General features: G+C 40.8%; 1 protein-coding gene across 1 annotated transcript; it reads left to right on the top strand.

Annotated features, from left to right (window-relative positions):
* Positions 1 to 13,018: 13,018 nt before the first annotated feature.
* Positions 13,019 to 14,573, top strand: AKAIN1 (A-kinase anchor inhibitor 1). Its single transcript, XM_075919798.1, has one exon. The coding sequence runs from the start codon at positions 13,214 to 13,216 to the stop codon at positions 13,463 to 13,465; it is 252 nt and encodes an 83-aa protein (XP_075775913.1). The 5' UTR covers positions 13,019 to 13,213; the 3' UTR covers positions 13,466 to 14,573.
* The last annotated feature ends 10,927 nt before the right edge of the window (positions 14,574 to 25,500 follow it).

Here is a 25,500-nt window from a genome sequence, read left to right as displayed (position 1 = left end):
CGCAGGGCCGGCGCCTGCAGCAGGCAAAGGACCGAGGAATGAGCCGAGCCCCGGTCCCCCGCCTCCCCTGGCCGCTGGAGCGGTGCATTGTGGAGGGAGCCCGCGTCCCGCCGCCGCCGAGGAAGCCTCCTGCCGCCGGGAAGCGCCTCCGCTGGGAGCTGTCCAAGGTGCCGCGGTCGCTGCGACACCCCCGCCCGCTCCTGCGCTCCGGCCCTCTCGCCTCCTCCCGCCCTGCCCGCGGCGCCCGGCCGCAGCCGAGCATGGTGTTTGCGCCAGGTAACTCGCTGCCCTAGTGCCCCCGCACCTAGCGCCCGGGGAGGCGGGCCCCGCTCTCCTGTGGGGAGGAGGGGAGGGAAGGGGCAGCTGAGCATCCCCTCGCTGCGCACCTGGAAGCGACTGGGGGGCAGGGGATGCTCTGCTGACGGCGCCTGGCTCCTCTGTGGGGCAGCGAGGCAGATCAGGGATGCAGGCTAAAGGGGGGGGGGAGTGGGGATAAGGAAAGCGCCCCAGGCTTGTTAGCAGGGTTAGCGGTCTCTTGACAGAGGAGAGGGGAGGCTGCCGAGGAATAAACTTGGGTAAGCTGGGGGGAAAGGTCACCTGTGTGGCTGCTGTCAGGAGAAAGATCCTTTGGCACAGGCAAGAGAGCAGCTGTACTTCATAGAGGCTGGTGGGCAGGTGCCCACGTGCAGGGCGAGCCTACCTCTCATTGCAGAGGGGAAGCTCCAAAGGCTTTCCCCCAGGCTCCTAAGTAACTCAGGTCCTGAAAATGCGACACTAAATCTCTTTTGTCTGGAAGTATCTGAATGAGAGAGTTCACCTGGGCCCCTCCTGCAATCCTTACTCGGTTAAACTTCACTGAGCATCTTGTTAGGATCTTGTCCCATAGATTTAAAATGCAGTAAATCCTTGCTGAAAAGATCATCACATGGAGTTGCATTGGACTCGATGTATTTTGGTGGGGTAGGGAGAAACTGAAGAAAATCAGAGTGGTGTGCCTAAATGTATCTTAGCTTATGCAAGGGGAAGTATATTGATTTTCATGTTTTCCCTAAAATTTAGGCAGTTGCATAAATGTTCCTGACCAGTGTAGCAAACAGAGGTAAGAGAGATGTAACTTCAGAGGGTTGAATTTTAAATGTCTTCATTTTCCCAGTCTCCAGTTTCTTTTGCTTTCTTTAGAGAAGTCTGTATCCTGTCAGTTAAGGGTATAGGAGTCTGAAATGCTGGAAGGATATAATAGCCTCAAAAAGCCTGATTGGTTGAATCTGACTGACAATTGAAAGACTTAGTATTTTGAGAAATTATCTATTTTCAACAATCAAAATATTAGCCTTATATTTCAAGTTAATTAGATACATCCCCCCAGACTGTTTTGGATTGGAAAGAAAACCAAGGAAACAAGTTGTTTGTCTCAACTGAACCAGACTCTGTTTATTGTCGCATACCCTTCATACTCCTTTTATCTGACAGTCCAGATGTCTCTCACTATTAAACACAGCATTGTAAAAATGCACCATGGGACTGAAGTACTGAAGCAAGAGATAAAATAATGAAAACAATTTTTTCCCCAAAGGATGGTAATAAACTGACAACAAATCTTCCATTGATATCTCCTGTGCTACACAGAACTTTTTTTCTCACATACCATAAATAGGAAATTGTTTTATGCAACAATTCTGTTTCAAACAGTCAGTAAGAAAAGTCAGTAATTCCTTTGCTCATGTTCCCTTACAACTGGTGTTGTATTATAGATAGGATAATGAATAGGGATATCTAGGAGGTTAGAAATCAATCATGGGAGTTTGACATTATCTTACAATGAGAGGGGAAAGAGCATGTATGAATTACATTCTTGATTAGTTTTCTTACTACAAATCAGTCTGGATATTATTTGTACTTTAGATACAAAAATGTTACAGTTCTATAAGAAGGTTGGGAAATCTTTCTTATCTTAGCTGTGCTACAACACAATTTCCATGTTTGCTTTAAAATAGGAGTTTCTTCTGTCCTAGGAGCAGAAAATGTATCTTATTATGATGTATGAGCTGGTACTTTTTCATTTATGTGTCTTTCACAGTGCATATAGATTGTTTGTGTAACTGGAAATGGTTATACAGTGATTTCCTTAAGCTTAATGTCTAAAGTAAAAACATCCAGTAGCCATTGGTTCCAGAAAATAAATAATATGATTTAATAAATAATATGATTTATTGCTGTAGGCAGCAATAGAGTCACTTTGTTCATGTTAAAAAAATCTCAGCTTTGCAAGTAATGAATAAGTTACTCCACAGCATTAATTTATATTAGATTATAAATTGTGTAATTTAGACTGTAAATGAGGGGCAACTTTCAGTGTTCAAAAAAGGGCCTTATTCTTCACTGACTTTCTCCTTGTGTTTTGTTCACACCTGTGTAAAATTGTAAAATTGAGGTGATCGTATTTTATACCCACTATTAATTCATGAAGATGGATATACATGATTATACAGGGTGCCAGGGAAGGGAGCAGCTAATTCAAAATGAGAGGAGATTATTTTTATAACATTTTCCATTTTTAAAAAAGAAATTGACTATGGTTCACTGCATTGGTTGACTTGCTAATCATTTTGGCAAAGAGCCTGGCTCATAGTGTCTATGTACCGGGACTGTACAGCCATTTCAGACAGGTACTTGGAAGTCCTACATTGCAGTGGACACCCGCTGGTGATGTAGCTACTCTATGCCATTCTCTCAGTGCCATGCAAAGATGGCATGGGCAAAGGACCTTTGTGTTCTGGATCACACCAGTTTTGACTACTTTAACTCATGCCAATGAGTGAATTAGCCTTTTTGTTAGATCAAATTAGAAGGCTATAAAAGAGGATCATTGTACAAATATATTTCTATAACTTCTAATTTGCTTGGACTTTTACTTCAGGGTATTCACTGCTCAGCACCATTTTCTTGCAACAATAACCCTGTCACTAGCACAGTTCATAAAGGCTATGTCTATACTACACTATGTCTACTCTATTTTGGGATACTGGAGTATCCTGAAATAGCTATCTGACATCTTCACAGCAAGCCCGTTATTTCGGGCTCGTTATTCCGATGTCCCTGTAAGCCTCTTTCTATCAGGAGTAAGGGATGTTTCAGAACAGTGCTTTATTTCAAAATTTGGCACTGTGTAGACAGCTCCAAATGACAAAATAAGCTATTTTGAAATAGCATTGAAATAAGATACGCAATTTGCGTAGCTTAAATTGCGTATCTTATTTTGAGTTACAGTTCTATGTAGAATGCACCCAAACTGATTAAAGCTAATAGCATTGCCCCCTTGTATGACAATACTGCAGATTGTGAGTGTGACCTGTACCAAAGGAATTTTAGGAGTGACATTAAAATGCAATTGAAGAGATAGCCACTGCATCCTTAAATAGTTTACGATCTGAATAATCATAATCCTGTCTAATTTAAAAAATGCAGAAGTTGAAGTCTGGGTGTATAGTCATATATGACATGATTCTAAATGATGTTTTTTGTTGGTTACTTATGTGTGCGGTGATTGCTCTCAATCCTAAACTCTGTCTCCAGACCACCACCCAAGCCCTTAGGATAGTGAAAAACAAAGAGAATTACATACTAGTAACTTTTTCTTCTGAAGATACCCTTTTGTAAGATTCTGAATCCTAAGTCTTAATTCCATAGCATGACACAGCTAGAACTATCTTATCTCCAAAGGAAGTTTGATCCTTCAGGATAGCAGTAGCAGGGTAGATCATGTACTAGACACATTCTAGTTATCATGCAAAGTCCGTTATGGTTATAAATGCTCCTCCGGTATTCTAGTCAGTTCATACAAAGGAAGAAAGAAGCCAATACACGAGGATGTATGTACGATCTAAAAGCACGCACAGGGTAGGGTTATGACTTCTTTGCTCAGGACTGACAAAACCCATTGTATAGAAACATTTCTACTGATCATAAGAGAAGGTGTTGCAAACCCTACAAGCTTGGCATGGTGTGACATAAAGGTTGTGTTACAATGGGTTTTGTGTGGTTGAGTGGTTAAACAGGCAATCCCAGACAAGTATCTGATATATACAATTAAATTAAGAAGATTAAGGCGTGGTCAGCATTAGTCTACTATTGCTGGCATTTGATGGCATAGCTCAAATTACTGGATGTGCAGTCAAATGACCTTTTGATTTGGTAGCTTATGTTGTTGGCTCCAGTGATGAATTCATTATGAAATTACGAAAACAACATAAGCTACCAAATCAAAAGGTCATTTGACTGCACATCCAGTAATTTGATCTATGCCATCAAATGCCAGCAATGCCCCACTGCTATATATATTTAACAAACTGGACAGTCCTTATGGGAAAGAATCAATGGACACAAATCAGATATACATAAAGGGAACATACAGAAACCTGTTGGGGAACACTTCAATCTACCTAATCAATGTTTAAAAGATCTTCAAGTGGCTGTCTTGTCACAAACCAATTCTACTAGGCCAAATACACAGAGAGGCGTTGGAATTACAATTCATCCGCAATTTCAGTTCTCATGCTGATGGCCTCAATCGTGATGAGGGATGGTTGGGACATTTTCAACCTAACATTCAATGAAGGTGCAAAGAGCTCTTTGTGTAGATTCCTGTGTTAGTACCCTTCCTATCTATTGCCTTTGATTCTTATCTGCTTCATTTTAACTATCCAATCTTCAGGTGCTTACTGATTGCCAGTTCTGCCTTCCTGTTTTTCCCTTTGATATTTCCATACCCTCTGCTCCTTGGTTCCCGCCCCCATTCTTTTTTTCCTTCCCCCCTCTCCCTTCTCCCCTATTTATTTTGGGTCTGCTCATCCTAAACTCAAAACTCCGGTCATCTGAAGAAGTGGGCTGTGCCAACGAAAGCTCATGGTACCATCTACATGTTTTGTTAGTCTATAAAGTGCTACCAGACCACTTGTTTTTAAAGTTTATCCTGTACAGACTAACTCGGCTAACCCCTGAAGCTTCTTACCTCTACAGTTAGTCACTCCAGGTCAGGAATGAGAATTGTTCTTCTAGAAAAAATTGCTTGGCTAGCGTCTGCAGTACTTGTTCTATGGATAAATGATACTTCATTTTCCAGTGGTTTGTCTAGCAACATTAATGGGAAATAAATTCATCTACATATACTTGTTCTTGTTGACTTGGGCTCCTTTAAGAGTACAAATATTCAAATCAAAGTTCCTTTCAAACTAAAAGTTAATCATTCATATATATAGATATATATTAATCAAATAGATAGATAGATAGTTTGAAAGGATGAAATAAGTTGCTTCAAAACAACCAGCCTTACATCAGGATACACTTTCTCTAGTAGTTTATAAACTTGTACAGAATACTATGTATTATAGTTTCAGAGATTATAACTGCAGCAGCTTCTGTGTCAGTGCTGGCAGAAATGAATAGTTTGACCTTAGCAATACACTGCTTCAGGATCCATCAGTCTGAGAAGTCCAGGCAGGTGAGCTCTGTATTGCTCTCATCCAACCTCATCAATCTTTGAAGTAGCAATTTTCAAGATTCTTTCAACCTTTGTCTACAAGAGATCTTGGAATTTTCTGTCTGAAGAAATAAGATGAGCCATGTTCTGCCCACATATTTCTTTTGTAGGAATGCACAAATATGAGAGGCAGGAAGTGGTGCACTGTATTACAAACACTGTACTGTTTGTAAGGTGCCTCTTTAATGTAGTAATGCTACAGATTTGGTCTTATTTTTCTAATTCAGAGCAGCTGCTGAAAACAGTAAATGGTCTCTGTGAATGGGGATATGCATTTGTTATCCCAAAAAAGGCCTTCCTGGTTATGATTTCCTTTCCTGTGAGTAGTACCCAAAGGGATTTACAGAGAGGAAGCAGGTCAGCTTCTCCCAGTTTTCAACAGCCCTTGAAAAGGGGACAGTCACCTAAGAGTGTAGCTGCTGTTGTGCACAGACCTACTCTTCACTGATTGAAGGAGTACTCTACATGTACATAATCTTATTTGCTTTATTGTCTGTAGTGACCTTATTTGTAAATAATCAGTCTGAATTACTGAGAGACCTCATGAAGAAGCTTAATTTTCTGCTGGCTTTCTAAAATAGCCAGGCCTCTTTCCCTAAAGGTGGTGATTTGCTGATATTTTTCCTTGTGCATCAGAAAGGTTCATCTCCTTTTGATGGAGTGGGGGGTGGGGAGGGGCGGGAGAATTCTCCTATAGACAGGATTCACCTACATACTTTTCTATGTATCATCTTAAGTTGACCAAACTTGAAAGACTCCTAAAGGAAATAATAGGCAACCAATCAGACATTAATTTACATCATTATACAATAAGGGAAAATGACCTCAGGTAAATCCACACTAAGGAAAAATGTGTTTCTAGCATGTGTTAGCAAACAAATGATAACTAACACAAAGTAAAAAATTATAGTGAAGATAAGACAGTTTTTAGTTTTAATGTGTATTAGTAGGTGAGAGTAAAATTGAGTAAGTAGTCTAAGGGATCAGCTTGTAGTGTGGGCAGCTGAGAGACAAAAAATCTTTTTGCTTTTAAACTGAACACTTCTGATACACAATGCCATTTTCAGAGTAGAACATCCCTTCAACAATTAAGGATCTTAAGCAGTTATAGCTATATAAAATTAAAAGAACATGTCCATTCACATATAAAAAAAGGCCATGGTGGTTGTGTTCACTAACCAAGCAAGATGACCACGACTGTGTTAGTTGTATCAACATTATATATTTTTAAAAGACTGCTGTGAATTTTCTTGTTCTGTTTGAAATATGCTCACTAGAAATGAAGCATCCAGCTTGCATTAGGGATTCACTAGTTCAAGCAATTTTTAAAGCAATCTATTTTTGTTGATGATTGAGGCTTAAGCACATATTCTATTCTTAAACTCATTCCCACAACTGTTTCAATAAGATTAACTAGAAGCAAATTAAGTTTCTCAATTTAATACATTCTACAAGAATGTTCAAATCTTAAATATAGCATTGCACCAACTATACAATTTACCAAAAATAAAGATTCAGAACTCTGCCATTGTGGACTATTCAAATTTATCTATAATAAATATATTCTGCAAGGAGATATATTCATTCTTCACTTTCAGTGTCTAGATTCATTTTTAGTTCTTTTACTTTAAACAATTTTAGCCAGTCACAATTTTACAGTACACATTCTACTACTCACATTTGTGCAATACATTCTTCCTCTGTTAAAAATGTGCCTAATAAGATGTCCATAAGCACTTAACCAACAAGTGTCCTAGGAGACTAAACAAGTCTCCTTTTCTCACACTTGCATCCCAGTTTGAAATTGCACTAGGGCTTTTAGTTGTTGACATAAATTTCATTTTAGTAACTTTTAATAAATGCTAGTAATATTTTATTAATTTGCTATATCCAGACTTTATTAGAGTCTGGCTATGTCTACACTACAAAGATAAATCAGAAAAAGAAACACAATTTGCAGTATGCAAATTGCATATCTTTTTCTAATTTACTTCCAAAAGAGTCTTCTCCAAAATTTGCCCCGCCTACATGGGGCCAAATTTCAGGAAAAAACCCTCTTTTGGAAAACCCTTCTTCCACGTAAAATTAGGTTTACAGGGATGCCAAAAAAAAATGTGTCCACTTTTCTGACTTTTTTTCGGAAAAGCAGCCACATTCCTTGGATGCGGCAGAGCTTTTCCGGGATACTGCAGGTATCTCGGAAAAACTCTGCAGTCTAGACATAACCTAATTGTGTAAAAATAAAAATTTTGCTAAATAGCACAATACATTATTTAGCACCCATGAATATGCAAATGCGTGAAAGAGACTTTTAAATCATTAGTCTTCCAATGAAAACTTGTATACAATTATACAATTAAATGGTAAATTTTAAGGCTGGAGAATGTAGGCAAGTATGACACACACTTTTAAAATGCAGATTTAGTTCAAAAAGTCAGCCAAAATAACTTTAAATAAAGAACAGTTTCTAGTGTATGTCTGCTGAAATGAAAGTACACGCATTGCTGCTACAAAGCAGAACCTACACTTTTAAAACTCTGGCTGCCTTTCTTCTTTGAAATGCCCTGTGCTTGGATTTATGCAGCCTGAGACATGTGCTCAGCCATTCTCCTCACATGCACATGTGTTCATGAATAATATGTCTGCTAAATAAGAAGCCCCTGGCTCCATTTACTCTATTTTAGGGATCCTCAATGCATGTGAGCAGTCACAACATTAGCGCTGAAAAGGAAAAGGTGCCATTCATTTCATGAGCCTTAAGTAGAGCTCTATTCTGTAGGAAGATATGATGGGGGTTCGTAAATGCCACATTGTTTGGCAGTGAGAAGTGATATCTACTCAGGTTTTCCTACAGTCTAAGACCCCCCTCATGATCATTCCTCATTTACCATCCTGTCACTGCTCTCCTTCAGTTCATCAGAAATGCTGCTTCTTTGTTTCCTCATAAGTACTGGATTTGGCTGCCACTTAAATCAATTATACATATCTTTGAAAATTCATTAACCTTAATGTTTCTGATTTGCCCTATGTAATAGAAGATTTGTGTCTTTAGTGAGTTAACTTCACAATAATATCCCACCATTTTGTGCATGGATATGTGGAGAGGAGTGATTCAGAGACTTACTGTTGCATGACTGTTGCAAACTCACTTCCTGGGACATACTCACATTATTAAAGCTGATTTGCATAGCAAGCTGAAGGCAACAAATCTGAATGCTGGCCAGCAGTATGAAGTGTGGGACAGACATTTGATTTCAAGAAGATGCATGATGGAGTGGTGTGTGTGTGTGTGTGTGTGTGTGTGTGTGTGTGTGTGTGTGTGTGTGTGTGTGTGTGTTTGGGAGAGAGAGAGGGAGAGAGAGAGACTATATGCACACTCGGTGAACACCTTTCTGAAAATCTTAATCTGTTCTTACAGTCCTTGTGTAAAACCATCCAATTTCCCAAAAGCTTTTCCTATGTGTACTCTGAGAACAGGAAATACCATAAAGCCCAAGATATTCTTTGTTTTAAATACAATTATTCTGTTGATTAACCAAAAAATCCTTGATATCTATTTGTAATATTATATTTTCCCAAAATTACTAGCAGTATTTCTTTCAGTATTTGTTCATCCCAGCCTAGAATACATCAAACGTTCCTCTGCTGATGTACAGTGCCAGTTTTCAGTAAAACTGGAACACCAAGATTAAGATTGGTGATTTTTTGGGTATGCCTGCACTGAGATGGGGAACAGGTTTCCCAGTTTGAGTAGAAAGGCATGTGCTAGATCCACTTGAGTTAGTGTGCTAAAAAATATCAGTATAGTGGGGTTACATCAGCTAGCATCTTCACTAACCACCTGAATACAAACCCACCCAGACCCTTTGGGTCTGTATACAAGGCCACATCTATACTTACCCAGAAGTTTGAATCAAAACATGCAACCCTAGCTACCTTAATTGAATAGCTGATGTCAACGTATCTTGATTCAAACTTTGGTGCCATCCTCACAGTGAGAGGTCGATGGGAGAAATGCTACTGTCAACTTCCCTTACTTCTCATGAGGAGTAGGAGTACCGGTGCTGATGAGGGTGCCCTCAGCATTTGATTTAGCAGGTCTTTACTAGACCCATTAAGTCAAACACCAGAAGATCGATCTCCAGAGTGCCAATCCATGGGTAAGTATAGACGTGGACCTAAGTGGCTAACCTGAGCCACTGCCTGTGCCACGATATTCAAAGAGAGCTAGCATATGTCTATCTGCGTAAGCTGGGGAGCATGGTCCTAGCTGCAGTGTAGATCTGCTCTTAGGGTTTGAGGTTTTTTGAACCTCTCAAATTATTTTGGGGGTATGTGTGCAAAACTATTCAATCTGCAAACAATTTCCCATGTATTCTGTCCACTGGAGTAAAAGTTAAATTAAATGCAGTATGAAGAATTGAACAACTAGTTAAAGGAACGCTAGGTATTAGTAATATAACTATCCCTTGCTCCAAAAGAACTGCTTTTTTGTTTGTTTTTTACTTGAGTCAGGTAACTTAGAAATTTCTGTTATGCGGTTAGAGGAACCGTAATGATGGGTAGGCCTGCTGGCGGGGGCGAAGGGAGCCCTGGTGATTCAAAAGGGCCCAAGGTTCCCAGCTGCTGCTACCACTACTGTAGCAGCAGCGAGTGGGGTCTGGGGCCCTTTAAATTGCAGCTGGAGTGCAGTGTGGTGCTCTCCAGGTAGCTCTGAGGTATGCTAGGGGACGGGGGAGTGCAGCATAGTGTGCTCCAGTTGGCATTGAGAGCTGTTTGTCCCAGCCCTGCCCCTTCTGCCCAAGACCCCGCCCTTTCTGGGAGCACAGAGCTGGCCCCCCACATTGCACAGGGGCCCAGCAAGTCTGTTGGTGCCCTCTGATGATGGGTGCCAGTATAAGAACCTAGACTAAAATGTATGGGTACCAAATCATGCCTTCCTACCCTTACTACAGTCACTCTGCTGAAACATTCATTACAGTTAGAGTTTTCTGGAAGTGGGCCTGCTGCAAAACAAAACTCTACAGCCTTTTCCTGTTGTCAAAGCACCCTACCTGTGCCATAAACCAAGCCCTTCGGAGCACCACTTTGGGAATGGAATCCCCTCACTTGTGGCTGGGACAGGATTTTCTTGGTATAAAATAGGCCAAACAGTCATGCAAATACTCACACAGCAATATTGTAAGGGTTTTAATAAATTTCTTACTGTTACACATTTCCAAACTTCATAGGCTGATTCAGTATGTTATGTCAGCACAATAACTCAGTGATTTGCTGGATGCTTTCAAAACGCCAAACAACAAATTAATCATGTTACATTATGCATGCTGCAGTCCAGACTTGTGCAAAAATTCTATCATCATAGGGAAAAATAAGTCATATTTTAATCGATTTGGGAAACATATCACACTTAATTGTTTGTCAATTTTTAATGGGCATTAGGAGAACAAACTTCACAGGTAGAAAATGCATTCACGTGTAGCTATTCACAGTGTGAAAAATGTCTGTGAACTTCTGGTGTTATTGTGCATAAAATCCCTGATGCATCATGTTCAGAAATATTCAAGTTCAGATTTATACAGTATAATCTAAATGCAGAAAATCAGAAAAAACATGTGAAATAAAACATGAAAGTACCTCTAAAGGTGGGAGGGTTTGGAGGGAGAAATGACATTCAACAGCATCAGGCATAGTACAGTATGTTTTATTAGCTATAAAACTGTTTTAGTCGATGAAGAGAGGTTTTTTTGGACACATCTCAAGCTTCTAGAAGTTTACATGAAACTACATAATCTCTATTTTAATACATTTAGTTCTGTATTCTATCTTCTTTTTATCCATCCTTGATTAAAATATCACCTTTAAGACAACAGCTGAAGTTGGCACATCTCTAACTGCCTCACAACTTCAAGGGAATAAATTGACTCTGTGATAGCAAGGAGTTCATTAGTTCTTAGATAATAGAAAGATATTGTGTTCTTTATTGTTAAAAAACATTGAATTGCATCCAGAAAACACTGTTTCAAATGTTGGAAATGGAAGAAACTGAATGTAAGGGAACAGATAGTGCCAAGAATGTAAGTGGTTCCATTATGTCAGTGTTTCCACCTAAAATCTGGCTTTCTAGAAGTTTGAGTTAGCTTTTTTAATATGGGACAAAATTTTGTCAGATCAGACACTAATTATTTTACATTCTAAATTCTTTTAAAGTGTAATTCCTATTTTATTTTTTGGCCCAAATCTAGCTTAAAGTATAATGATAAAAACATAAAATCGCATTAATTGCTACATTTCAAAATGTCCTTGCTAACTGTGAACAATATCTGACCTTACAAAGAAATGGAGCTCACAAATTCCCTTTTATTCTTAGGGTGTGTCTACACTTCAGAGTTTTGTCGAAAAAATGGCCATTTTTCTGACAAAACTGGCAGAATGTCCACATTGCAATCGTGTTGTTTCTAAAGTAAATCAAAAGAACAGAGGGATTTTTCCAGTGTTGTAGAAATCCACTTTCTACAAGGAAGAACGCCTTTTCCGAAAGAGCTCTTTTGGAAAAAGGTGTGGTGGATGGTGCGGAGGGATTTTTTTTCGAAAAAAGAGGCCTCCAGGAAATAGCACAGGTGGCCTGGTAGCCACTCCATACAAAGTATAGTTCCTGTCACCTGGCCCCTCTTAAAGCTTCAGGCACCCTGGACAAGCCTTGTGGCAGGAAGCTGGCCTCAGAGCAGCAACTCACTGTGTGGCTCTCCCTGCCACAGGCCTTGCCGCTCATGGCTCAGCCTCAAGCCCCCTGCAATCCTCCTGGCTCTTGCAGGGAGCATTCCGGGGGGAACCCAGGACCCACCAAGGGGGACCAAGAGGCGGCACCCTCCTGGTCCGGACCAGAGATCCTGTCCCTCCTTAAGCTGTGGAGTGAGGAGGAGACCTTGCAAGATCTCTGGGCCAAGCACCTCAATGTGGACATTTATGGCTGGATGGCCGAGTCCCTGGCGGAGCGCGAACACCCTCCCCGGACCTTGGAACAGGTCTGGAGTAAGGTTAAGGAGCACCGCCAGGGATATGTCAGGGCCAGAGAGCACAGCTTGAGCTCAGGGGCAGGGCCCCACACCTGCCCCTACTTCGATGAGCTGCACCAGTTCCTGAGGGGTGGGGAAATGTCTTTCTCACCCATCCTCATGGACTCCAGCTTGGAGACCCCCATCATCACTCGGCCAGAGGTCTCGGCGGAGGAGAAGCAGGAGGACCAGGGCCAGGCAGAGGAGGAGGAGGAGACGGGCACCGTGACCCTCTCCCTGGAGCCAGTGCCTGCTACTGCAGTATGGTCATAAACTGCATCTGGGCCTCAATAGCCTTCACTTCACTGCATGGCTTGTGAGTGGCTAGATAAGTAGGACAGATCATGTTCCTTGGCAATTCAAGAGGTCCCACTTTACAATAGGAAAACACTCAACAAGGACAACTTACATGGCTCATCCTTCTAGTTATGAGCTACAATCTTTGGAGGCAAGGATCCATATTAGAACACATCTTAATTTGAAATCCTCGGCCCTTTCTATGAGTTCCCTCTGAGTTTACCTTCAGCAATCTCAGCTATCTATCCTCCAGTCCAAGGAGCTTAGTATTCTTCAGGTGCCTTTAAGACCAATGTGCTAATGGAACTTTTCTCTGGTACATTTAATGTATTTTAAATGGAAAAAATACTTAAATTCTTTTCCCCAAACTCTTTTTTCTTTTGTAGGTGAGAAATCTGGAAATGACCAAGAAGAACTTGCATTGCAGAATGCCAGCAAACAGATTGTGCAAACTGCCATTCTGCAGGCTGTTCAGCAAGTCTCTCAGGAGACTCAACAAAAGGAGAAGAGAGTAAACAGCAGTGTGAGCCTGCAGTTAGAAAGAGGGGAATTAACCAAGAAGCATGAAAAAAAGTGAAAGCGTGAACTATTTGCATTGGTCCTCCAGTTGGCAATATGTCCAGCTTTCCTCTTAGTTTGTGTTGCCCCCAGTGCAATGTTACTACTGTAAAGCAAACCAAAGTATAATCAGCACCTAGACATAGAGTAAAGCTGCAATAGGCCTCAACTAAGAATTATTAAGTGCATTAGGTGATTAACTTCATATTTATGCAGTGCCTCTTAATCATAATAACATAAAAATACTGTAGCTATACAATAGTTTCAAGCACAATCTCTTAAGGTATGGTTTTATATGCAAAAGCTAATTGTTAGTGCATTTCTGTATCAATCTCATGTGTACCATCTGTGTCTATTTAAATGGCAGATATCTCCACAAGTAACAGATTTTATTAGGGGTTGTCTACATCAACTAAAGAGTATACTGTAGAATGTAGGGGTATGTCTACACTACCCCACTAGTACAGCACAATATTTATCAAAATACTTAATGCATGGGGCACGAACTAGGTAGTTTGAACTAGGCTTCCTAGTTCGAACTACCGTTACTCCTCATTCCACAAGGAAGCCTAGTTCGAACTATCTAGTTCGTGCCCCGTGTAGCCGCGCTGCACGGAGTTCGAACGAGCGGGGTTTTAAAAATGGCGGCGCCCCGCTTATGCAAATGAAGCCCGGGAAATTCAAATCCCGGGCTTCATTTGCAAGTGCGGTATGCCTACATTACCCTCCTAGTTCAAACTAGGAGGGTAGTGTAGACATACCCTAGGAGATCTGCTTTCAGGTTACCTTGATATGTGAATTTGTGTTTTATTTTGATAAATATTGTGCTGTACAAAATATCAGCTGTAAAAATGGATTTGGAAAGTTTCATACACAAACCTCTTTCAGTCTTTTACAATCTCTTTACAAAGTACATTATCCATAAACATATAGTTCACTGCTTTTACGTATGCTGAAGATGATCTAAATGGCTGGTACATTTCTAATCTTCTGCACAAAAATAATTTGTGAGCCTCAAAGCGTCCTTTAATTTTGTCAATAATAATACAGCTACCTAATTCTTCCTCTGGTTTTGCAAAGTCATATGTGCTTAGATTTATACCTACTAATAGAATTATAATAGGTAACATATGAATTAATTTTGTGATAGTAGACATTTGTTTCCGAATTGCTGGGTTTAAAATGACTTCAACTATTTGCAGTCTTAATATAGATTGACATTATATATATGTACTAAAGTGGTAACACTTAAAAATGCCCTTAAATGCTAATACTAAATTGGTACAGAAGTGCATTAAGTATACACGAAACCCAAATTAACTGAAGGTGACTTTTTCACTTTATGTTCAGCTGTTGGGGTATGTCTACACTACATGACTCCGTCGATGGAGCCATGTAGATGAAGGTTGTAGACATAGCAAAATGAAGCAGCGATTTAAATAATCGCCGCTTCATTTACATCAAAATGGCTGCCGCGCTGTGCCGATCAGTTGTTTGTCGGCACAGCACGGTAGTCTGGACGCTCGGCAGTTGACATCAAAAGCCTTTGTCAACCATCGCGTTATGCCTCGTGGGATGTGGTTTACCAGGGCAGTCAACAAAGGCTTTTGATGTTGACCACCGAGCGTCCAGACTACTGTGCTGTGCTGACAAACAGCTGATCGGCACAGCACGGCAGCCATTTTGATGTAAATGAAGCGGCAATTATTTAAATCGCTGCTTCATTTTGCTTAAGGACTTAGTTCGAGTTAACTTTTGACTGCCGCATGTAGCTGCAGGCAGTTAGTTTGGATTCGGGGGATTTAAAAATGGCGCCTGGACGGGAAGATGCAAATAAATCCCGGGATATTTAAATCCCGGGTTTCATTTGCAACTTCGAATGCCTATATTAGCCTCCCTAGTTCGAACTGGGGGGCTAGTGTAGACATACTCCAACAGAAGGAAGAAACTATTGTGGTGGTGGCAGTGTTGTTGTTGTTGTTTTTGATCATATGACATATGGCTGAGGGAAGGCATCACCGGTGAGCTGAAAGATGGCTTCTCTCTAAGCAGCCATTATATCATTAATTTCTCTGGAAGTCTAAAAAACGTAGATCAAGAGTAAGGTCCATTCTGAATGTGCCAGGCAGGAAAGGACAATTTAGAATATGATGCTAGATTGGAGTGACTCCATGTCTGGAGGCTGAGAATGCTTTCCAGCCACTGAAGTATTTAGCTGAGGCATGTCTTTACTTACCGGAAAATTGACAAGGGTTGCCAACCGTCAGTAAATTTACAGACAGTCCGTAAAAAATTAGCTGAAATTGAACATGTCCGTAAAGTTTGCAAAAAAATTTCAAAAAACAGCAATTATTCTATAGCAATTAAATTTCTTCTGTGCTGCTTCAGCTATTTTACTGCGGAGCAGCGGAAATTGGATGTTTTAGTTGTTTATTTAGCTCAATGGTTGAGGTGATTCACGTGATGTTATTATCTACATTATCCCGCCGAGTTAGCGTCAGCACATTGGCAATTTATGTAATTTAATATTGTTTACTGTTAAAATTTGCAATGTCAAAATCAATTAGAAGAATGGATTGTGCACCAAAACAAATATAAGAAATAAACTCTCTACTCCTATGCTTGAAGGATTAATAACTGTCAGAAATGGATCTGGGATAATTACTTCAGCTATGGTTAACAACAGCCGTGTTCAGATGTATGATCACAAAATGGAAAACTTCTAGGACCATGACTAATTAAATGAAAGTGAGTTAAATAGCATATTGTTCTTGTGATGTATGAATTACAATGATTACTTTTCACTTTTGGCCATTTATGTCGTCCTAATATAGTATAAAAATTATGTCCTTAAAAAGTTTGTCCATCTGTAAATTTTCCCCATTTTGTCCGCAAATGAAATTTCTGTGGGTTGGCAACCCTGAGATGGACACTGTGAAGGTTGCTGGCATCTGACACTACTCCTTTTGTGAGGAATAAGAGAAGCTGGCAGGAGCGCTTGCTCCTGTCAGCCTCCTGCAGTGTGGATGCTGCCATGGCTTAGCTTAAGGTAAGCTGACTCCAGCTATGGATTTTATTTTGCTGGAGTTGCGTACCTTAAGATGACCTTCCAGGTCCAGTGTAGACCTGGCCTTGGAGTACAAAGGAAAGGAGATGCCCATTGTCCTTGTGAGGATATTCTTTCAATTCACAAAAAACAGCCCAGCTTATACTTTTCCTTCTCAAAGTTGCTTCTAAACTGTCTTTTGTCAACAATCTTGACTCTCATGTATGCAAAACCCTTTAGTGCAGTTTCAAAACCTCTTTGAACCACTAGTTCTCAAAACTAAAGTGCATTGTGCATCACGTTCCTCCTTAGCTTACTGGCAATATGGCCTCTCAGAATTCTAGAACACGTTTTGTTATGTTCAGTGTCTTAGTCATTTTTTAACACTCTTTTCGACAGGTAATTCATGTCCACCAATTGCATGGTCATGACAGAAGTCTGAGTTCTCAGAAACAGGGAAAATATTTTATTCTTTGTCCAATCTGCTTATTTTTCAGACTGAAACTTTCAGTCACATTAGATTAAAACTACAGATGGATCATGGAGGAAGATTCTTGAAAATGATAGTTATCTAAATAGTATAATTTCTCTTAGAAGTTCAGGATGGGTCTCATATCCATTGTATGTATCTGTGACTGTACACTTATCTCTTCTGTTGACAATTGAAGTTCCTTTACATGGGTTGCATTCAGAATATGTAGCTATGATCTGCTCTGTGTGTAACTGAGTAGCAGTGTGTAGCTCACAGAAGAATTTGTCCTATCATGATGCATATTCATTATCTGCTTCTTAGTATTTGGTAGGAAGATTATATTTCTGGAGAAAAATAACTGACTAGAAATTATTACAGATAAAATGGAGGTGTGTTTACCAATACTAAAAATTTCTGGTGGTACACATCTCTAATGGGTGGGTGTATATTAATATCAGAAGAAAAGCAATATTCACTAGACATGTTTTCGGTGTACAAATAAGAAATCATGGGGGTAGGATGAATGCAGTGTCCAACCCAAACACTCATATTTTAACAGTTTGATACAATCAAAATATTTAAAGTGTGATATAGAATAATTTCAGCAAAACCCAAAAATGCTAAGTTAGGTTGGCTACTTCTGTGATTATCCCCAGCCATGCTTATTGATACCTTTCTTGTTAGATTAGATTCTATAATTTATTTTTAGGTAACAGCAACACATAATATTTGTGATCAAACATTTCCTCTATAGATTTTGCGGGAAATAGAAATAAAATATTGTGTTTAATTTCCTGGGTAATGTATGTCCATACTTTTCATTTATAATTTGGAAACATGCTTGTTTTCATTTTAGTGCATATGAATTTTATTTATGACAACTTAATATTGTTGCTAGAGTTTGAACATCTTGTATATCTCCTGGCATTATCACAAAAAGTACATGCCACATTTTAATTAGAGTTACTGTTAATCATTTTGTCTAACTGAATTTCCACAATCATTACAGCATCTGAAAATGGAAATTGCCAATAATAATAAACATACACATCAGTTAAGAGAACCTTTTACTGATGGAACTTAAGTGAAATATATAATTGTCTTTTTTGTATGTGATATGAAATACAAATGCTATTAAGTTGCTAGATATATATTAACAGAAGGAAAACAAACTTCGGGTTCACTAGATAATCTCTCATAGTGCACAAATAGCAGATGATGAGAGGAAGATGAGTGTTTCATTCAACCCAAATACAATACAAATAAAGCTTGTCTGTGCAGGAGAGAAAACTTTCTCCAAGGCTGGTCCAAGCCTATGGTATGAATTCATTCACAAAATGACCAGCACAGATGTCACTGTTTTTGACTCCCAGTACAAGGTGCATTTCTTTGACCTTGTCTTACATAAGTACGTAGCAACAGGTATAACTATTTAAAAAACAACAACAAAACCCCCTACTCAAACAAGGCACTTTACTGTACATGCTTCTGCAGGGGCGGGGGAGGGTGTAGAGAGGCAGGAGTAGATGAAGGAACAAGCAACAGAAAACAGCTGCGAGCCACATTGATTAGTGCATTACTGGAAGATGCTGATATATTACAGTTATGAGTGTGGTATGAATGCAAAATATTTTTTTAAGGAGACTGACATAGTTGGATTGGAATCATTGGGGATGAAATAGCTACTTGAAAGGATATGGAAGAGAACACATTCCATTGGTTACCTACTTGGATCACTGATTCAGTAATAGACTCCATGAGGGCAAAGCTCTGAGCCTTTGCACAGCCTCACTGATTACAAGGGGACCCTACAAGACTGCCAGGGGGTCTACCTGCACACAACAGCTTGTAGGATGATGTACTTAGTGGATTAAGAAGTGAGTTTACGGTAATGTATTCTTCCCCAGAGCAGTGTAGGCTTACCAAAGGCAGAGGTATTATTCCTAGTACTCTCATTAATTTTTTTTTAAATGGAAGACTGTTATTCTCCTAGATCCTGCTTATATTTCATCCTGTGATTTATTTAGAGGGGATTGTGTAGGGACCGTATTCACTTAGTTGTAAGTGAATTAGTCTTAGAGGGGTAGCTGTATTAGTCTGTAACTTTAAAAACAACAAGTAGTTCTGTGCACCTTAGAGACTAACAAAAATATATGGCATGAGCTTTCATGGCCAAATCTACTTCTTCAGAAGAGGTCGGTTAAGTGAATTAGTATTTCTTAAATCTTATTTTTGCTTATTTTACTGACTAGTGCTTTAGTAGAATTATAGGGTATGTTATGATGTTGTGGGGATTCTCCCCTTTCCTTCCCCCTGATTATTCAGGTGTTAATTCAAGACTAGCCACAGCAATAACTAAGAAAGCATTTTTCAACTATCTTTAGCAGGTATTCTCTCAGAATACACTACATATTTTAGGATCTTCCAATTCTGCATTTATTTTGCCATTATAGACATATTATGAGAACATGTCCTGCTTGCATACTGAAAGAGAGATTTTCAAATTTGGTGTGAACATTAACCTAAAAAGCCCCTGTCACGTGGTGATGAGTGCTTAAAAGGGAGATTGATTTATCACAGGTTAGAATGAATCTATGCTGTGATGATAACATGAAGGGCAGCTGGTTCTCATAAAAGCCAGAAAGAGCCCAGGTGAGCTAGAAAAGTTGTAAGAAGCAGATAGGCTTCTGTAGTAGTTCTAGGGGAAAATAAAGTGTTAGTTGATTCCTAGGCATTTGGTTTGGAAGATAAAAGCTGAAGGGTCATGAAAGAGGAGCCTAGTGAGGGAACCAGAACCTGGATGCTAGTGGATTAATGATGCCACCACAGGATTGCAGTATAATCCCAGAACTAGGGGAAGTAGTTTGTGAATCTGGGGACCAAGGGAGGCTCACTGGAGTGAGACTGCAGTGGGGAGACCTCCCTGAATGGTGTAACAGCCTAGAATCAAGGAGAAAATGTTTCAGAGCTTAGGGTCTTGAGGGGACCTAGTGAAAAGACTTCCCAGAAAATCCAGGGGGTAGAAAGAGACTAGCAGAGTGTCTTGGTTGGTGGGTAAAGGGGGGCAGCTGGGACATGAAAACATGCATCAAAGGTGAATAGGAGCACAAAAATAAAAGATTTGGGGCTGAAGGGGTAAAGGATATTCTGTAAGAACTTAATAAACTAGCTCTCCCCAGCATGGGAAATAACACAATACTTCAGTTTATGAATGAATTACTGGAAGAAGCAGAAGGGAATTGAGTGTAAGGGGATCTGCCATGACATATGCACTTGGAGGATATAGCCTTATAGTATGTGAGCCTGAGAAACAGACTCTTTTTTCCAGTTGTCACCACAGCAGTTAAGATCACTTGATGTAATTGAATTAACACTCACTAGATTTAAGAAATGAGACTGGGGTGGCACTTGTGGGATTTTGTTAGGTGAGGGGCTTTCACTCTGAAATGCTATTCCCATATGCAAGACAGTCTGACACTCTCTCTCTCAGACTCCTGGTTTTTCCCTGTATGGTGATTATGTGGATAGGTGATTATGTGGTGAGGGTTCTAGCACCAAAGCTGAGTGAGCTAAAGTATCTTATGTAGTATTGTTCAGTGTTCCTAGACTACCCGATAAAATAGTAATAAAAAACCTTCTATTTAAAAAATCAGGTGGGTTTTTTAAGTTCAATTTGGATATATTCAACTCATATCTATGGGCCTATTCCACTAGCAAACACAGGCTGTGTCCAGACTCAGGGGTTTTTTCGAAAAAAGTAGCCTTTTTTCGAAAAAACTTCCCCTGCATCCAGACTCAAGCCGCGTTCTTTCGAAATTAATTCGAAAGAACGCGGCTTTTCTTTCGATGGCGGTAAACCTCATTTCACGAGGAAGAACGCCTTCTTTCGAAAGTTCCTCTTTCGAAAGAAGGCGTTCTTCAGTGTAAATAGGGCTTCTTCAAAAGAGAGCATCCAGACTCACTGGATGCTTTCTTTCGAAAAAGCAAGCCGCTTTTTCGAAATTTCTCCGTGCAGTCTAGACGCTCTCTTTCGAAAGAGGCTCTTTCGAAAGATGCTTTCGAAAGAGCCTCTTTCGAAAGAAGCCTGCAGTCTAGACATAGCCACAGTGATTTAAGGTGAAATCAAGAATGGTAGGCTGTAAATTAATGTCTAATTTTCATATCTGTAAGTATTTCAAGAGGCAAACATAAAAATATAGCTTCTGCTGCATCACAGTTTTCTGAAATACATGGAATTTTTTTTATTGAATGACCTTGTTACCTCTACCACTTTTGCAAAAAACATTTCCATTCTAATATCCTCAGGGTAAAGCAAGTATGTCATAATCAATAAAATTTTTCCTTGAGGAATCATTCACTTCTCCAGCGAGGAGAAATTGCTTGTAACTGAGGGTAGGGGGAACAGTACAGACCCTTGGGAAGAGGCAGTCTAAGAAATAAGGAAGATTGAAAAAACAAAAGAAAAAAATGCCTTTGGCAATAGGCCACAGAAAGCCAAATGGCATCAAGCAGTATAATGGCATCACTTAGAAGTCCTGATAACATTAAAAACTCTAGAGTCAACAGGAAATATAAATGCTATAGGTTGATTCTTGGACCTGATATTCAGGCAAAACTCTCCTCAAAGCCAATAGGTTTTTGAGAGAAAAAGGAGTGTAGGCTCTAGTTCAATACTTCCTTAAACATAATTTTAAATTTCAGGACCAAGTCAAGCTTTTATTCATAGAGGAGATCTTTGAAAACGATTGTCCGATTAACATTAATGTATTTTTCTAAAAAATGTCCATAATTTTTCTTTTTTGAGGCACAAGGATTATGAAAATAAAATGAAACAGAGCATTCTAGAATTGTCATTCCTTAATAGTTCTAGGTCCAAATTGTGCTGTTGCTTCCATAAGGATCAGGGAATTAAAAAGAATAATTGGTGCACCTCATTCAAAGTAGCAAAAGTCTGAGTGAAGAGGGTCTTCCACATGTATTCTCCTTTTCTACCTAGTGCATATAGGTTCTCCATGCTTTAGGACAGGGATTGGCAACCTTTTCAAACCAAAGAGCCAAACTGCATCAAAATTCAGAACAAGTGGTCAACAAAGAGCCATATAATAATGCCCATTTGCATGACTGAAAAAATACAAGGTAATATTTTTGATGATTGACATGATTAACAATAGCATAAATATTTATTTAACAGTGGGCTCATTGACTTGCAAGACATTTTTATTCAAGACAAGCCCATGTGCAGGAATTTCTGGGGGTAGAAGGGTGGAATACTTTTTTTGTAAATGTGGACTGCAATTTTTTTAAATAAAGGAGTTCAAAATAGTCACACAATGACTGTGTATAAGAGAAGTCATTGAAAAATGTGAGTGGAAACAGTGATTGGTAAAATGATTTTGTTACTCACACACGCGTGTGTGCGCATGCACTCTGCCTTCCTGGGGCCCCTCACATACTGAAGGCTGGCAGGCAGCGGGCGTCCGGTGTAATCAGGCCGGACTGGGGTAGAACCCAGGCTTCCCTCCCTGCTCTAGAGCCCTAACTTCCCTCCCATTCTGGCCGTCCAAGCAGGGTTTATTTCCCTGGCGGGGCAATGAGCAGCTCTCTCAGTCCTGTTTTTCTGTGGCCGGTGGCTCCTGGGTGTCTATTTATCCCCTCATGTGGGTCCCACTGACTTATAGCACTGCCCTGGGCACTAGTGCACAGAGCCAGCACAGTGGTGACCACATCAAAAGAACTGGAGGAAAGGATACAACTGGAGGAAAAGAAGGGAGAGAAGGGGGGCAGGGTTCCCAGAGCCTGGTTCTGCACCAACTCCCCTCCATGCCCGACTGCAGGCCTGACCTGGAGGAGCTCTCTAGAAAACACCAGCAGCCACCTGCCACATGGTCCTAGTGTCCCTCTTCCTCTTCCTATAAGTGTACTACCAGCACCACCTCACCTGGGGGGAGGAATAGCTCAGTGGTTTGAGCATTGGCCTGGTAAACCCAGGGTTGTGAGTTCAATCCTTGCAGAGGCCATTTAGGGAATTGGGGCAAAAATTTGTCAGGGATGGTACTTGGTCCTGCTGTGGAGGCAGGGAACTGGATTCAATGACCTTTCAAGGTGCCTTCCAGTTCTAGGAGATAAGCAATCACCATTAATTTAAAAAGGCAGTGCTACTGTTGAGGAGATGGGCAAAAGTACAATGGTTTGTGTCCTGCCCCTAGGCACACAACTAGTGAAAAATCCATATTTAGATCTCACAAGCCATAGGTAGCTGACTCCTGCTCTATGAGATCAGGGCATGGATGAAGCTAGCTGGCTGAGATTCAACAGAGTGGGGGGTCTCCAACCTTTTTAAGCACAAGATCACTTTTTGAATTTAAGTGCAATCGAAGATCTACCTCACACCCAAATATCCTTGCCCTGCCTTCTTTGTGCCCCTTCTCTGAGGTCCTCCGTACCTGCACACTCCATCCTCCCTCACTTTCACCAGGCTGGGGCTGAGGTGCAGACTCTGGTCTTGGATTAAGGGATCTAGAGTATGAGAGGCTCTGAGCTGAGCTTGGGACAGGCAGTTGGGGTGCTGGAGGGGGTTCTAGGAGCAGGCTCTAAGAGTGTGTTTGGATGCAGGGGTGCTCAGGGATGGGGAAGGGGCTTGAGGTGCAGGAGGGGGTTCATGGCTGGGATAGAGTTTCAGGGTGTGGGTTCCGTCTGGAACCTGCTGACCTCAGGTGGCTCCTGAGTGGTGATGCAGTGGGGCTAGGGCAGGCTCACCCCAGCTCTGGCCCTGCATCACTCCCAAAAGCAGCCCAAAAGCAAACTCCATCCCTGTTGTGTCCCCTCTCTGCTCTGTGGAGATGTGATACAGAGGGTGGGGGGCACCCTGACATTGGCACCCTCCTCTGCCTCCCCTGCCCAGGAAGCAGGAGGCTCCTGAGGGGACAGCTCCAAGGCAGAGGGCAGGAGCTGCTCAGCAGTGCAGGGAAAGGCACTTGATAGCCTCTTGGCCAAACCAGTCAGGATCACCTGTCAGAGGCTCCAAGATCTACCAGTAGATTCTGATCTACTGGTTGGTGACCACTGAAATAGAGAGAAGACTGGGGTGAGGCATGTTGGTTTGCAGAAAAAGCTGAAAGGGGTTGGCAGAAAACTTTACAATCTTCCATTGATGAGGTTTGCTCTATATATGGTGTGGGAAGGTGTAAAACTTAGGAGTCTAGGTGGACTCCCAGTTGCTGGAAGTGCATGTAGCAGCTCTGACAACATCCATTATTTTCTGTTTCTAGGCAGCCAGAAGTTTGCATCGGTTTCTTTCGGACATGGACTATGCAACTGTTATAAGTGTTTTTGTCACCCTGGATAATACCACTGTGGGGTTCTCAATGGGCTTTCTGAAAATGAAGCAGTTGCAGAATTAAGAGGCTTGCTTGCTATAAGAAACATCTTGCTGGGAGCACATGACACCTGGGCTTTTGGACCTGTGCTAACCACCCATGAAGTAGCTGGTAGAATGTAAAGGGTTGATTTGGGCCTTTAGAGCTCTAAAGGGCCTGGGGCAAACTATCCGAGAGACTACATCCTTCCAGACCAAACTGCCCCAGGTGAAATCAGTAAGGCTACCTGCATTAGCAAGTATGTGTGAGCATATAAACAAGATTCCTGTCTGCTTGCACATTGCTGCCTGCCAGTGAATTGTGCAATATAATCACCATCTCTCATCACTACCTGATGAGGTGGAAGGAACACACTGCTGAAAGTGCCCTTCACAGTGTAATTACCTAATAAAGAACCCATAGCTAAGGGTTGAGTAGGCTATATAATGTAATAAATCAACTGCTTCATTCCTTCATAGCTCTAGTGATGATATCAGCTAAAGCCAATCTAGCACAGAAAGGGACTTGCCTGTGCTTTGGTCCTGGATCTTACAGGAGCTTGGGTACAAAAAGTTCTGCTGAGCCAGCTTTCCCAGGGAAATCTCAGAGTTAGCTCCACACTTATTGTGGTTACTTTCCAGATTATCCTCCATATAAAGTTCCCTTGTCTTCCAATTCCCCAACATCAGCATGAACATTAACAGTGTTGCAATTATCGTACACTTGGATCTTAACACAGTGAGGGTCACGGATCAAACTATGGGGAGATTGCAGCTCTGCAGTAATTTCAGAACCTGTTAGGAGGGTAATTCTGGTCTCACTGATGTCACACCAGTGAAGCAAGGGTATCACTCCAAGACCATGCCCCTCATTGTCTGGCCAGCAACTTTAGTTATATTGATCTGGTAAGGGTTTGGTTAATCTTCACTTTACTCTTTAACAAGTTAGCAATCATTTGTGTCCACAGGAAAACTTGCTTTGCATGTCCACCTGACAGAAGATTGGAATGCCAAAGGTATATTTGCTTTGTGTAGTAAAGAGTACACGGTGCACCCAGGAAACACGTTTAAAGGGTCAGAATATGGATCCTAGATAAAGATGACAGGGAGTGCATATGAATACTTAGGCTTGGTTGAATATTGCTCCTGGACCTGTCTGACCTGGGAAAATTCTGCAGTTAG

Source organism: Pelodiscus sinensis, chromosome 2 (genome assembly GCF_049634645.1).
Source record: "Pelodiscus sinensis isolate JC-2024 chromosome 2, ASM4963464v1, whole genome shotgun sequence".
NCBI classification, from domain to species: domain Eukaryota; kingdom Metazoa; phylum Chordata; order Testudines; family Trionychidae; genus Pelodiscus; species Pelodiscus sinensis.
The sequence above is the reverse complement of the archived record's forward strand: the minus strand, read 5'-3'. Positions and strand labels throughout refer to the sequence as shown.